Source organism: Rhamphochromis longiceps, linkage group LG12 (assembly GCF_057381845.1).
Source record: "Rhamphochromis longiceps isolate RC_006_pf linkage group LG12, R_longiceps_female_GT1.1, whole genome shotgun sequence".
NCBI classification, from domain to species: Eukaryota; Metazoa; Chordata; class Actinopteri; order Cichliformes; family Cichlidae; genus Rhamphochromis; species Rhamphochromis longiceps.
In genome coordinates, this window is record NC_140568.1 from 14,990,481 (window position 1) to 15,006,503 (window position 16,023).

General features: G+C 40.4%; 1 protein-coding gene across 1 annotated transcript in view; it reads right to left on the reverse strand.

Annotated features, from left to right (window-relative positions):
- LOC146657074 (netrin receptor UNC5D-like) overlaps positions 1 to 16,023 on the reverse strand; it is a 289,291-nt gene that overhangs the window by 38,462 nt on the left and 234,806 nt on the right. Inside the window, exon 12 of the mRNA XM_085424935.1 lies at positions 14,506 to 14,677. Coding sequence (XP_085281061.1) covers positions 14,506 to 14,677 — 172 coding nt within the window. The remainder of the gene's footprint in view (positions 1 to 14,505; positions 14,678 to 16,023) is intronic.

Genomic DNA, 16,023 nt, shown 5'->3' on the forward strand with positions numbered 1-16,023 from the left:
TCAATATACATGTTTTGACCTACTGTGTATGATGGTCTTGGAGCAATTTGGAAATAAACTTCTGTCTCTTTTTCACCGTAGAAACGGGAGTGTGTCTCAACACAAAGTAGTTTCACAACAGCACAGCAGCTGCTCTGTGGAGCTGCTTAATGAGAGTTCTTCTGAAATGGGCCCGATGCTGAGCATAAAATATTTGCAATGTATCCATTAATGTACTATAAAGATCAGAGGATCTCTTTGATACACAAGGGAACTTAAAGTCATGAATCTCTGGTGAGTTCAAAATGGAGATTAAGTAATGACATCCCCAGGAAGTGTAAGCCACGGTGAATTTAGAAAGACTTTTTTTTAGGGTAGAGTTTGTTTTTGTTTTTTTTTTTAGCTAAAATTAAAAGAAAAAGCAAAGGAAATCAAGATAAACTAACCAATGGACCTTCCATTTAGTAATGATGCTGAAACCTAACTAAATAGTTTTTTCTGCTTAAAATTTCTCATTTAGAGCTTTAATCTAACCATGTGCAAAAGTAAAACGTGAGTGAAAATGAAACAAAGCAGCAAGGAATGAGGAGACAAAAATCAAAGACAGGAACTAATTTATGTAAATGAAATTAAAGCGTAAAAGTGGCGTAAAAAGACAAAGACAGGAAGTACTGCACACAAAGGAAGTAAAAACAAAACGTGAAGAAGAAATGAAAACATAAAACAACAAACAACAAAGAGAACAGACACTAAACATAAACATAGATATCACAGATATGGGGAAAATGTGATCAACTCGTTTACCCTGAGCCAAGATGAACCAAAGAAACACTTTGGTCTAAAAGATCTATCATTATAAAGTCTTAACAAGATTTCTGTAGAATGAACCTCAATAAAGACGACCAACAACTGTCTCTTAGCCTGCCTGCCAATGAGCCAATCTCTTAATGCCTTTAACTCCTGTTGGAGGCTGTGACCAGCTGAGGCTGGTTGTTGTTCTTGAAACTTTAGTAGGGGACCTCACATCTGACCAGAAACCCCTTAGAATGACCAAATACTATTTTAAAATTAGTTTGATCAAAGTTTGATTTAAAATTTAAAGAAAAAATCTACTGTCGGGGCAGACCTGCTTATTATAAATATCTCTGTTGAGTTATGACTCAGAGAAACCGTGCATGTTCTAAAAGCAAACTGGTTTATCTGATTTTAAAATGCACCTAGCCTCCATGAGCTGTGAGTCACAGCCCCTGCTGTCACTGTTACTGCTGACCATGTTGTGACCAGGGCAGTTCAGCAGGCTGGAATATAATATCTGAGTTCCAGTTATTTTTTAGAACATTCCCTCTGTACTCGTTTCTTCAACTCTCCTTCATCCTGCTGAGGAGGCTCTCCACTGTTTGGGAGCCTCTATTATACAGTATCCTGAGTTGATATGCAGAACGTTTTGTAAGTGAACAAAAATGTGAAATCTCAGTTTATCTTGAGGATTTGATCTTAAGGACCTTCTCTTTTCTTGTTAAAAGATAAATGGGAATTGAGGCTCAAGCTGGATGAATGCTGGTAGAGAGACACTCTGCTCAGGGTCAGTTTCACCAGATGGTGCTCATCCAATCCCAAAATACGCTTCATAAAATTCTCCAATAGGATTCTCAACTTGGTAGTTGTCCCACCTCTACCACCCAAAGCTAATCAACAACCAAAATGGAAAATGCATAAGTAATTCTGTTACATGACTGTTCTGCACAGCTGAGGTCAATGACAGTTTCAATTGTGTGAGCTTCATTGGTTTGAGGGAGGTTTTTAAATGTTTTGGTGCAAATTTACCAAACTTTTAGAGTGTTATCCATCGTATCACTGGCTCCTATGGACAATGTGAGCATTGAAATTAAAGTTGTGGATCTTTTCAGATTGCTTAAGAACTCCTTTAGGAGATTGAACAGAATAACTGCCTGGCTGCCAAGTGGCAGGAATTGGTTCTAAAATGACTTTGTGTCCATTTGTGTCCATACAGTGAGTTACTTTTAAACTCTTTACACACCAAATTTGTGTGAATATTTTCCACTTTTCCACAATTCTTAATGAAGTGGTTCACAGTTTCACAGGACAAATTTGAAGCATTTATTTTTTTGAATCAAGCTTTATTTTTCCTGTGTATATAAACAGATCTGACCAATCAGACCACTGCATTTGACAGCAACTGCTCTTGTAACTCGAAACATACAGCGGTACCGAATATAGAATGATATGGAAATACTGCACTGACATCCTGAATTATTAGGGGTGCAACGATATTCGTATCGATATTGAACCGTTCGATACAGTGCTTTCGGTTCGGTACGCATATGTATCGAACAATACAAAATTTTTAATTTATTTTATCAACTTTCCTTCTGACAATGCTGTCTGTGTTGAGCGCTCAGTGAATCTGCGTTCGACTACTCCGCCTAGGCTCGACAGTGCAGCCTAGGCGGAGTAGTCGAACGCAGATTCACTGAGCGCTCAACACAGACAGCATCATCAGAAGGAAGAGCGCAGGGCAAGCTAGCGAGACAGAAGTTAAGCTCTCCTTACAACATGCACCTCCCGCACCCTCATTCAGATCTGGCGTTTGGAATTATTTTGGTTTTCATGTGACGTATGACCCTGAAGGTAAGCGAGTCATGCACTAAAGTAAAACAGTATGTTGGATGTGCCATGCAATGCTCAATTACATGGGTGGGAGCTAGTGTGTTAGCGCAGTTAGCTCGTTAACGTGTTGGCCGTCTAGCCCCATGCACGGGGCGATCGGCGGTAGCTCGTTAACGGAGATTTGCCGTGTTGTGGCGTTAAGGTCATTTCAACGAGATTAACCTGAAAGCACTAGTGGGAACACAACGAATATGACTGCACATTTACACCGACATCATCCTAGTGCAAAGACAAGTGGAAGCAGAAAAAAAACAAGCAAGCATGCTACTAACTTTAGCCGAGTCATTTAGACAGCTGTTAGCACATGATTCTCCTTATATGTTTAATATGCTGCTGAGAATATAGCCCAGAAGAAGCGGATAGTATAGCTTTTATTTTGGAAAGAGCCATTTCTCTGTAATAAACTCTCTTTTTCCAAAGATGAGTGATTCCTCAATCAGATACAGGGCTCGCAATATCGCTAGCCCGACGTCCCGGGGCTAGCGATCTTTTCAGTCGGGCTACCAAAATCTATCTCTGCCCTGCCCGTCGGGCTATTGCAGGAAGGAAAAATATATGTCAATGCTTTTGCATTCTTTCAGAAATGTAGCTGGGTAATTATGTCATTGGCATCGGTGAGCCACTGTCAATATGTGACATATTGAAATCGCGTTTGAATTTGCGCTTGTTTTTTTGCTTTCACTTTGCAATGACAGCACTGATCTGTGAGTGATGATAATTTGTGCACCAATTCCTCTGACATAGTCTTATTAATTGTTAGCTTACTATGCAAACATGACAAGTGAAATCTCCCGCAGCAAGCTTAAACATGTGAGAGGTTGATCGCGCAGAGAATCGCTGAGCTTATGTGAGTACGTGTGTAAAAGCAGCAGGATTTATATTTGACTACGATGACCTTCACAGACAGATATATATTTTAGTTCTGCTGAGCCAAATAAGACAGGTCAGGGTGAAGAAGTGACAGCCAAAGAAAAGCTTACCACAAAACTGAGAAGTTATGACAAATCAGACTATAAGGCAAAAAGAAAGTGCAGCTTTATGGTTTCATGGACAAAAGAATTTCTGTGGCTGCAATATGACGAGCTAAATAACCAGGGCTGCACATAAGTGGTCCGCAGGTGCGCATTCGCTGTCAAAATAAAAAACACGCACAAGGGTTAGGGTTAAATTTAAAAACTGTACTTTTGAGTTAAAATATATATTTATAATTTTAATAAATGACAAATTAAAAAGGCATGAACATTTTTTTGTATCGAAAAAATATCGAACCGTGACACCAAAGTATCGAACCGAACCGTGAATTTTGTGTATCGTTGCACCCCTATGAATTATGTACTAAAGCCATTGTGATAATTCAGCTCTTGGCTTAAACCATTAACTTCTCCCTGCTCCTGCCTTCTAATGACAGTTGGATCAACCTTAGAATTTCTTCCTTTTCCCGTTTAGAAACGTATGGATCAGCTCATCATCGCTTAATGTCAACTTTTTCCAGGATGAGGATGAATTTCTCACTAAAACGCTTTGCATCCAAACAGTTCAGAATTTTTTGCAGACAACGCGTTCAGTGCCAGGTCTGTATTCAGATTAAAAATAGTCTCCAGTTGAAGATGATTCCTACATCAGTTGCTCGTTCTCTATCCAAAAAAACAGACACCGATTTTTCTCTTGACCAAAGCTTAAATCTTTTTCGATATCTTCCTTTGACATATTCTCTGAAGTCTTTGGCATTTCCCTAATCCCGTGCTCTTTCCATGCAATCTTTGGAGTTTCTCCTGTTGAAGGTATGTTTACCAAATATCAGGCTGGCTTCGTGGTATTCGGTACCCTTATAGAAGAACGCTGCATGTCGTCCTAAGCCCTGGCATAACTTCCTGCTTAAAAGACTTAATATATTTTACCCTCGTAGGACTTAAGAATATGACCCTGAGGACATGGGTGTAGTCTGCAAGAGGGAATCTAATATGCTTTGGGTTAATTTGGCATTACATGTTGATTTTGGACTGAAATGAACAAGAACACCATCCATGTCCTTCATATGGAACAACAGAATGTGCACATGCAAACCATATTCCAAATCAGTGAATAATAAATTCTCTTGGCCAGGTCAGAGTCCAGGCTCAGATATTCTGAGGCACCGTGCTCCTCAAACAGATTTAAATGTTACTACTTCAGCTACATTCCTGTCAGGTGCCTGGGACTCCTGTGATTATGTTTATGCATTTTGCACTTCTGCTTCCTGCATGCTCATAAGCAAAACTTAACACAGTGCAATATGGCATTGAATAACATTATAGCGTGGCTGGGAGTGTTGAGGAGTCTTCTGTGAGTCATGTGCATTTTAATGACAGCCGAAATGAGGGTATTTTAATGGCACCAGGCATTTGCAGGTATTATGATTGTTCAAGCTCCTCTCTCTCTCTCTTTAGGTTAGGCCTCAGTGGTGGATCATTATTTCCAACCAAGAAGCTCTAAGGATCTCTGCGCCCTTTTAATATTAGAGTGAAATCTCAAAGCGACACGAATCATGTATTCATTCGTTTCCCCTCTATTCTTCCCCTCCGTCTCATTCAAAACACTTGCACATCTTGAGAAATTGCCCTCTTACACTGAAAAGATTTTTTTCTTGCACAATTGCAAACTTTAAAAAGGCAGGGTTACGTAAACATGAACTTGAACTCAAAGGGAAGGGAGTTTTAAACCCCCCAAACATACTAAACTGTGAGCAAACAAAAAGAGCCCTTCAGAACGGCATTTATCTCTGACTGAGTGACCCAGGAGAGCTGACATGGTTTCTAATCTGCAGCAGCATCTGGTGGCATCTCAGAAAGAGATTATAAAGGTGGACACGGGCAAGGATATAACAAATGAGGGAAGTGAGATGAAACTAACACTTGTTTTATGTAATTTGGCATTGACTTGTGTACAATTTCTGTTGGTGTGATAACTGCAGAGAAGTACCCTGTATTAGTGAGTGAGGCAGCTACCTTTGCACCTTTGAAGATCACTCGGGTGACTTAAAGTAGATAAGAGTGACCTGCACTTCATAGCCATTTTATTCTCTCATTTATGTAAGAATGTAACAGAATACATGTGTTACATTCTGATTTAAATAGAGTGTGGAAATCAGCAGGTGAGTTGATAAAGTGTATTAGTAGATTTGGAAAAACAAAACCAATTGCAAGACTGGGAATTTCCATCCATTCTCTTTCACTTATTGATGCAGGGTGACGGGAGTGGGGATGGGGTGTGTGGGGATTAATTTTTTTAAATTTATTTAGCTGTGCTGTTAATATAAATGTGTGTCACCACAGGCTGAGGAAGAACAGCAAACCACATAGAATGTCACTGAAGTGACAGCAGGCAAAATAAACTTTAGCAACTAAGAACTAGAGATGGACCGATCCGATATTACGTATCGGTCCGATACTGACGTAAATTATTGGATCGGATATCGGAGAGAAATAAAAAATCTGATCCATTAAATATCAAAAAGGCACCTCACAAAACTTGCAACATGGCGTATCTCGGCCCATAATCGTAGCACGTCGGAGCAGTGTGCTCACGTGATAGAACGGCTGTGTGTATTTGTAGCCTCAAACCAGCATTTCATCTCTGAGGAAGTGATCCCAGAGAGCAGTACAGCAAGTGTGTAAGTTCATCTCTGAATGTTTGTAAAGCATTCCCACGTTAAGCTTAACAACCAATATATGGAGCGACTGCCTCTTCTCTCTCCCTCCCTCTCCTGCTGCTACTTCAATCATGAAACTGCTTAATGATCAGCCGATCGGCTTTTCTGTCGCGAGTCCGTCTCTCTTGTTTGTTTTTGGCCCACTTCGCACCAGAAAGAGGAAACCAGCGGCTGAACAACAGCAGCACGTTTAACCTTGAAAAGCTGTTGTTAGAATTTATTTAATATTACTTTCTACACCAGGATCCTTTTCTACATAGCTGACGGCAGGTAACTGTGCAGGGGCGGATCTAGCAATGTTTTCCCTGCGCATTAACAGGAAAAAGGGGGCACAAAGACATACTTTTCTTTCTTATTCTCATTTAAAATATCTAGCTTTTAATAAATAATTATCTGAATCTTACACCCAAAGTTTTAATCTGATGTAAAATGTATAGAAGTCCATTATTGTATATATGGTAAATGGCCTGTATTTATATTGCGCTTTACTAGTCCCTAAGGACCCCAAAGCGCTTTACACATTCAGTCATCCACCCATTCACACACTGGTGATGGCCAGCTACATTGTAGCCACAGCCACCCTGGGGCGCACTGACAGAGGCTGCCGGACACTGGCGCCACCAGTATCTTTGGGAAGATACCATTTGTGCAGTCTGCAATTCTGTTGAAGAAAGATGTTGAATCTATTTAATTATATGCATTTTTTTCCAACCTGCATCAAATTAAAGTTGATTACGTCGATTAAGAATCATGAGGTGGAGGGTGGGGGGGTGGTTCCCTATTTTTTTTTTTTTTGCTTGCTATTAGTTAGGTTGCTTAATATTTCTGCTAAGTACTCTTTAAAACATCAGAATAGGGAGGATGGAGTAGGTTTAAGTTTATTAGATTGATCAGTATTGCTGAACTATGAAATATTTTGGGTGCAGTGTATTTTTACATACAGGTATAACAGAATAGCTTTAGTGTTGTTGTTTATTTAAACTTGAGTATGAACTTATACAAAATGCAGCAAGATATAAAAAAAACAGTTATTGATTAAAAAACACACTATATCGGATTCATATCGGTATCGGCAGATATCCAAATTTATGATATCGGTATCGGTATCGGACATAAAAAAGTGGTATCGTGCCATCTCTACTAAGAACCAGATTTACTAAATAGAGCTAAACGTGTTTTAGCGTGATCTCCAAATAGCCTTCATAGATGTGGTTGGTTTCACGGCTTATTCACAAAAGTTGCACTGTTTACAATATCAATTGAAAAAAGTAAGAAATGGTTTTGTTTGGCTTAACTGAAGCCATTATGGGTAAATTGCATGTTGTAAAGGTTTGCAAATCAGGTTGCACGCTTAATTTAAATCTCTTCTCCTCAATAAGAGTGACCCAATTTGAAAAGATTATTTTTTAAGTAATGGACACAGCAGCTTGCAGTAAATTTTAAAATACATGGCTGAAGCTAAAGTTTTCCATACAAAACAAGTGCTCAATTTGCCCCCTCTCCAGATGCACGATACATGTCCATACAACAGTCAAACTCATCCCATACTTTGACGAACATGTTTCTTGGTTGCCAGTAGCAGTGGGATTAGTGAGTTTCAGTGGGATTCATAATTCACGTGGTTGCTAGTACCATGTGAATCTCTTCTTTCTAACAGCATTTGTTTTGATCACAAATGAAATCATATACAGGCAGGTTTTATCTTTCTCGATGATTTCATTTAAAAATTTTCACAATCCTGTATTTTCCTGACTCTCATTCTGTGACATCACTGGGGCATCTGTCAGTTTTCTTGACTATTGTTGGTATGACAATGCTGCTCACTAACAAAGACAACCTAGCCTCCACCTCAAACAAAACCCTAACCCATAGAAGAGCCACAAGATAATCTCAGTTACTCAGTGGGGTCTGTCTCTGGTCCCCATCAACACCCCAAACCACATTTGAAGTAGACTGTATAAATGGTTGGCAAGAAAACTAAAGGAGTGACACATACTGTACACACAAGCAGACACACTTACAGAGACTCCATGGATTATTATTACAGACTCCGAATTAACATTTTGTTACAAATGCAGAGCTGATGTTTAATACTGGAAACCAAACCATGATCCTGAGACCAAAGTATTTGTCTAAAGCCTTCCACATTTAACAACATGTAATATACATGTACTGTAAAATGGATGCAATGTTATGTTTCACCAGCATTAACTGTTAATCAAATCACGTTTTAAATCTTGATGAAAAGAACAACACTTTTGCTCTGCATACACACGTGCAGTGTCAGATTAGTTTGGCTAACCTTAGTAGTGCTATCAGCAGAGCCTTGGTTTTATTCTATGTAAGAAAGAGACATCGCTGTCCAGAATATGGTTACACCGGAGACTGACTCATTTTTGGAGGCTCCAGTCCTGCTGTTACTTTAGTTTATGTGATGCAGACTGAGTTTATGTTTAACAAAATGTAAATATATAAAACATTTATGAGTACATTTCCATTCCTTTCCATTTGCAAAACCCAATGTGCACACTTCACTGTCAGAAAGAAGCTATTGTTGAAATTGTTTAGATGAAGTTTGAGGTTTGCGTATGTAGGCTGCTGTGCTTGAATATTCTTCAAGGCGGCTCAGAAAAACATTATTCAGGACAAAAGCAGACAGTGTAGAGAGCTGACAAATCCAGCCTAAATAACAAGCTCTTTTAAGTGCCGACAACCACCACAACAGCCGGGGGGCAAACCTGCGCTCTTCATTATTCTGACCCGTGCTCGGGTTTCACAAAAAACTTTACGTCAGCTTATTACTGCCTGACTGAATATTCTCTTGACTACATCACCCCCCCTGCATGCCACCCTTCCTTCCCCACATGTCTTGTTATCATCTTGTTGCTTGCTGTTCAAAAACACTAGCAAATAATGCAAAGTGACAACAGCAACTGGGGCTTTTTATTCCTATGGGTTTTGAGATTAAGCTCTCGGGATGTCATCCAGACCAGTGAAAACAATCTTCTTTACTGGAGGGGAAGGAGAAAAGAAAGAAAACGCTGACACTGTTGGAATGAAAAAGCGTTTAATGTTAAAAGAAGGAGTCTTTTTATGTGTGTGTGTGTGTGTGTGTGTGTGTGTGTGTGTGTGTGTGTGTGTGTGTGTGTGTGTGTGTGTGTGTGTGTGTGTGTGTTCCTCACATGTCTCTGCAACAGTCCATCTGATCGACTTTAAACTCCACTGCTAGTAACAAGACTGCATTATGGAACTGTAGGTCATTCTGGGGGTTCTTGCTGATGTTAGACTTAAGGTCACAGTGAGGGATGGTCATAGCCATTAAATTATACAATGAAAATGTAATTGTTTACTTTTTCCTCTGTTTTTTCTGGTTTGTGTGTTTGCAGCACCTCTTTTAGACCACTTTTACCAAGTGACAGCCAGAGACGTCTAGCAAATACTCGCTAACTGGTTGGGAAATACACATTTTCCACTACTTAATTAATAAAGATGCTGAAAAGCATGTATGTGTGCACAGGTCTGCCGTATTATAGACAGCATATAAGTCATGTGAAAGCATGGGCAGGTAGGTGATCTTCCAAAAACAGTCAGTTAGCAGTAAAAACTGAGCAGCAATTTTGCTTGCTGCACTGGAATGATGTAAAATGTTCAGCTAACATAAACCACTCGTCTCTACTTTTCATTGGAACAATGCAGCAGTGTTGTTAAGGGGGCATGTTTTTCTATGGAGGTTGAGTGCTCAGTGAGTTATAGAAACAGACTGGTGTGCTACAACTGCTGGAACTGGATTTATGGGGCGACCATGGCACAGGGGGTTGGGAAGCTCATCTGTAACCGGTTCGATCCCCCTGCTCTCTCTGTCCAGGTCGTTGTGTCCTTGGGCAAGACACTTTACCCTACTACCTACTGGTGTTGGCCAGAGGGGCCGATTGGGCGATATGGCAGCCTCGCTTCTGTCAGCTGTAGCTACAACCGTAGCTTGCCTCCACCAGTGTGTGAATGTGAGAGTGAATGAATAGTGGAATTGTGCCTAGAAAAGCGCTATATAAATGCAATCCATTATGATATGGCACATTAACAGTGTGGGTGCATCAAATTCCTGCTCCCATGAGGCCACTGGAGCTAAATGCACCCAATAAAGACAATGACAGCAATTCCACCAAATGACAGAAGCTGAGTCAACATGCAGTGGTGGTTAAATGCTTGTGAAATGATCATCGTGCGATTTGAAGTTGAGCAAATGGGGGAACAAAACTGTGTCTGTGACTTGAGGTCACAAATACATAGTGGGGCCTAGTCAAAAATGCACATTTTCTTATCTACCTCTGCTGATGCTAAAATCCAGATGAAAGCAACACTGCACTTGGTTCGTTGTTGCAAAGCATCAGACTAAAGCTGCTAGCGAGAAACATAAAACACATTGTAAGAGCTGAGATGCTTGGTTGTGCCCAGAGCGGCTGGTGTGTTGGCGGGGGTAAATGGAGAATGATGGTCAGCACAGAAATAATCTCCATGATTCTCCTCCTGATTGCCTCACGTCTTAATTCCCTGTGCCATGTCTTTTCCTGATCCACTAATCGATACCTACACACACCCCACCCCCAAAGTCTTCCCACTAGCTGACAGCAGCCATGCCTCTTCCAGCCCATTACATGCTGTAATTGTTTCTTTATTTTCCTCCCGCCGTACTGGCAGTGTTACCACAGTGTGGCCTTATGTCACCCTCTGGACCCACAGAGAGCATAAGCCCGGATCAATTGGCTTCCCCACAAAAGTCCCAACATTCTTTTATGGCTAACACGTTATTCACAAGTCACATGTCACGGTAACTCTACCTTTTGCCACACAAAGCACACATGTAAAGGTCAGCTGTCAGAAGGAGGGCGAGAGTCAACAAACCCTGGCATCTAATGTTACGAGACATGACTTTAACATCCTTTTATTAGACTGACTGCGGGTATTGTCCCAAATTATAAACCAAGGGGAAATTTTACTATCAAACAATCCTGATGTTAACAGTGAGTTTAATTTACTGCTCAATATACTCCAATGAAGTTGCATGCATGCTAAAACCACACCGTATAACCATACTTCTATGTTTAAGCTGATAGTGTAATGCAGTTAATGCTGCGTTCCGTTCTTTTGACATTTTTATAGTTTTACCGCTCTAAGGACTTCAGACTATAAGATAGAATGCAAATGTTGAGGCAAATGAGAACAATCTACACACCAGAAAAGCTGAAAGCAGGTGTTTTTATTTATTTCTTTTCTCTATTTTGTTTCTGTCCACCTGATGAATGAAGTTTGACTGCCTGTGAGCGCTGGATGTTGGGAGACTCTTGCTCCTTCAGTTCAGGTTACTGCTACACAGGTTACTCAGGTTACTTGCTGGAATTAGTTCCAGTGCAAGTGAAAGAGTTGCGATCTGGCGGAGAGGTGGTTGTTAAAAGGGGCTTGCAACAAAACAATTATTGTCTGGGTATGGTGGTAGTGGAAGGAGAGGTGTGATTTTTGGTGAACTGATGAACTGTGCTCTGTATCAGCAAGCAGGCAAGAATATTCCCTGTTTTTTTTACCCTGTCCCTGAAAACACCTGCTTACATAGACTGTTAGAAAAGCTCTGCAGAGATAACTCGAACAACGTAGTTGGTAAAACTGGTCACTACAAGCAATACCTGTGTATCAACCAATTCACTGTTAATTTAAAACCGTCTTTTTCTTTCAGCTTTAAGGTTGAAAGCAAATTAGGCTTACAGATTGTTGAGACTTTATATAAAAAACAGACGTAGCCACTGTAATGTTGCCTGCTGGTTCTTGATAGCTGCTGCCATTGTACTGTTTTTTTCAGCGTGAGAAGTGACCATATCCAGATAAACTACATGAGTACAACAGATACCTGTTTCTATGTTCACAAATAACATAGCGCAGAAATGCTTTGAGTGCATTCTTCTAAGACGGTTATTACTGCAATGAACTACACAGAAAGACTAATTGTTTTTGAAATCCTCCTGAAAGGGGCAGCATGGTGACCCTTAGCACTGTTGCCTCACAACAACAAGGTCCTGAGATCAATTCCACCATCAGGCTGTGGTCTTTCTGTGTGGAATTTGCATGTTCTCTTTACATGGGTTCTCTCCGGGTGCTCCAGCTTCCTCCCACATTCCAAATACATGCAGTTAGTGGGGACAGGTTAATTGGAAACTCTAAATTGCCCATAGGTGTGAATGTGAGTGACTGTGACTGTCTCTATGTGTTAGCCCTGCGACAGACTGGCGACCTCTCCAGGGCATACCTCGCCTCTAACCCTTGCAACTCGAAAAACATGAGACAGAGCAGGAATATGCCAATAATAATGCAAACCCTCAATGCATTTTAAATGGTTATGCCATTAAAAAACATTAACTCATAATAGCTGTTTAAAAGTGCTAAAGCAGCAATAGAGGCCAAAACCCATTTTTGTATTAGGTCTTAACCCTTTATTTACCTTAGTTATGCCCATTTTGCTATAGAGGGAAAATCAAACGCTTCCTGAAAGGACTGGAGTGCTTTCCTTTTATAGTCAAAATTACAAAATAAGTCTATTTACCAAGAATGTATCTTGGTAAATAAAGCATTAATTATATATTTTTTTATCCAGCTGTAAAGTTATGCATTTTAACACTGGAGTATATCAGTAATGACTCGCTCACAGCCTCAAGTGGCCTGCAATTTTTGTTATTTCTGCATTTGCTTCATTCTGGGATACGCAGGCTGTTGTGCAGTTGAGATTTATGCATTGGTTGTATTAGCTCGTTAAAAAGCAGATGGCTTCTGTGAGGGATGAACCAGAACTCAAGGAACAGGAATTTCCTCCTGTCACCTCAGCACTGAAGACATTTTTTCACCAGGTGTCTACACGCATCTGTTGGAAGTGAAGTTGCGTGGATAAACAAATTATATTTAACCATGTAAACAACAGAGCAGTATGGTGGGCACACTGTTTGTGTAATTCCTTTATCCTATATACTGATTACAGCTGCAGTGTGGTTCTAATTGGCAGTGTGTCTGAAGTGGAACACACTGTGTTTTTGCTTATTGTATGCTTTTATCTTTGTTAAACAGGTGTGTGGAACCATGAATCTCTTCCAGCATATCTAGCAGAAAATAAATATAGGCATTTATTTCCATCTGCAAGTGTCTTTCATGCTCCATAGATATGAGCTGCTCTGGCAAAAAATTGCCCCTGTTCAGTGGAAACAGCAGAGTGGTGAAATGCATGTGAGATGGATCATCTCAGACAAGCATGATGGAGCCAGTATCTGCTTGGCCATTACTGCTGTAGCTTACGAGAAGTGAGAAAGGTGATCAATGGGTGGAAACTGGTCCTATTCTCCTACTAATTCACGCAAAAGAATGGGCCACTGGTATTTAGGGCACTCTGATTTCAGTCCCCAATGCTTGAGGTCATCAGTAGATAGACTACATAATGTGTGTTTTCTTTGGTTTATCTGCTAGGTCAACACATCTCTGCTTCACTATCATTCATAATCTACTGTAGCAGGGTTTGCACTGCCTTTTATTGCTGATAAAATTAAATAACAAGAAGCACTCAGAGCCAACCTCTGCAAAGGCAGCTCACTTTCTGGACACTGTTTACTTTTAATGGAATAATGCTGTAATTTTTTATATATTCATTCTGTTTTTTTGTCATGTTTAAACATACTTCAAGAAATGATCTGAATAGATCTGAAAAATATAAATATAATTGCAAACTGAATACGTAGGAACATGTGGCACCCTACAGTACTACTCTAATACTCTTTAGAATGACCCATTCAGCTAGCTCCTGATAGCATCCCCTTCAACCACCAACAGCCAGATGCATCTTATACAAACTCCTGGAAGTTTCTGTTGTGATTTGGCTACCCTTTTAATACCTGGTTATCAAATATTAATGGTGTCATCAATGAAGTGTACTACACAAACAAGGAGATTATCTACTAATTGGAAAATTGTCTCTCAAAGGCCTGCTACATTTTGTAGACTGCAACTGTTTTAAGCAAAATACGATTAATAGGAAGTGGAATGGCTCTCTGCATGTTGCCTATGGCCCAGGTGACATTGCAATGCGCTGCACTGTGCTTGAAGGACATTCTCCCTGCAGCTCTCACCTCCCATTTGCTGTCCTGGGTTCTCCTCTTGAGCTGGATGTTCCAGTTCTCGGCGTCCACCTCTGCACAGTGGGCGATGGTCATGGCCACCGGGCAGAAGAGATCCAGGCCAGGAGGTCCGTATGTTACTTCTGGGCCCAGGAGGATTTCACAGCTGTCCAGTGTTTGGACACTAAAAACACACAGAGAGTAAATGCAAATCTTATTAGGTGATACGAGGAAATAAGTTACAGTACTGCAGACAACAGACACTGCCTGTGTTCACACGTGGAGACACGTCAGCAGAATGGATGCCTCGGCTCTCGTATAATTGTACCTTTTGATGCCTGGACTCGCTGTGCGTCATAAATGCATTTACTGCAGCTATGAGCTGCTTGCACAGCTGTCTTTGAAGCAATCTGTGCAACAAAATGCCTTTTTGCAAGACTGAAAAACAGCTGGTAGCAAGGTGAAATGCTCCATTCACTTCTTTACCTATATTTTTTGAAGCTCCATATTTATGATGGGGCAGCTTCACTGCTATCCACTGCTTTCCATTATATTTGAAAGCATTGTTAAGACTTCTTGCTGTGCTCTTTATGACTGTCCATATTTAACACATTCTATTTAGTAGAGCCATCATATGTGCATAACATCTCTCTTTGCACTTGCGCTTCTGCTGCTGCAAGCGAACCAACAAATTAATGAGCTCATGAAAAGAGGTGGACTGCCAACAAAACATGCCTCCAGGCAGGTACTTCCAAGTTTGAATGGCCATGAGTGAAAATGCTGAACCCTTGCTCCCCAAGTTCAAGTTATTGCCACACAGCCAGGCTGCTGGAATTAGTTCAAGCACAGGTGAAAAACTCTTGCCGGCGACTTGGAGTTCGCTCATTAAAAGCAGCTTACAACAAACAGGTCCTGCCAGTGGACGGTGGCGGCAGCAGTGACTCTGGTTGAGCTTCTGAGAAAGAGGGCAGGCAGATCATGACACAGGAGAGGAACACCTCAACAAAGCTCTTTAATCAGTCATCAGGTCAGAGATATGAGAGGCTTGGTTTGTTAGGACTTCTTCCTTTGAATGAGGCATACACTAAAGCAGCAGCTTTAGTGTATGAGACACCTCTACAGTGCAGAGGAATGCCTAATGTTGTGTTAGTGCCATTAATTTACAACGACTTGTGTCTTAGATTTGTATTTTTCACCATCATTTTCTGATATCACGCTTGTAATACGTCGCAGTTTGACATTTCTTCCACTATAACGAATTACAGTGAAGGAAGGAAGACATTCACTAGCGACTACAGCTAGAAATCCACAACACAGCAACAGATTGACTCAGCAGTTCATGATTCAAGAAATTGACAGTTTATTTACACAACTGGCATCTATTTTTGTACTAAAGTAGAGGGTTTCCTTTGTTTGTACCAGTACTTTGTAGATAACTTGATTGGATTTTTTCTATCTAGCTTTATATAAAACTTTCACCTAAATAGACTAGAACATCTATATCAAAAGAATAGATTTTAATTTAAAAGG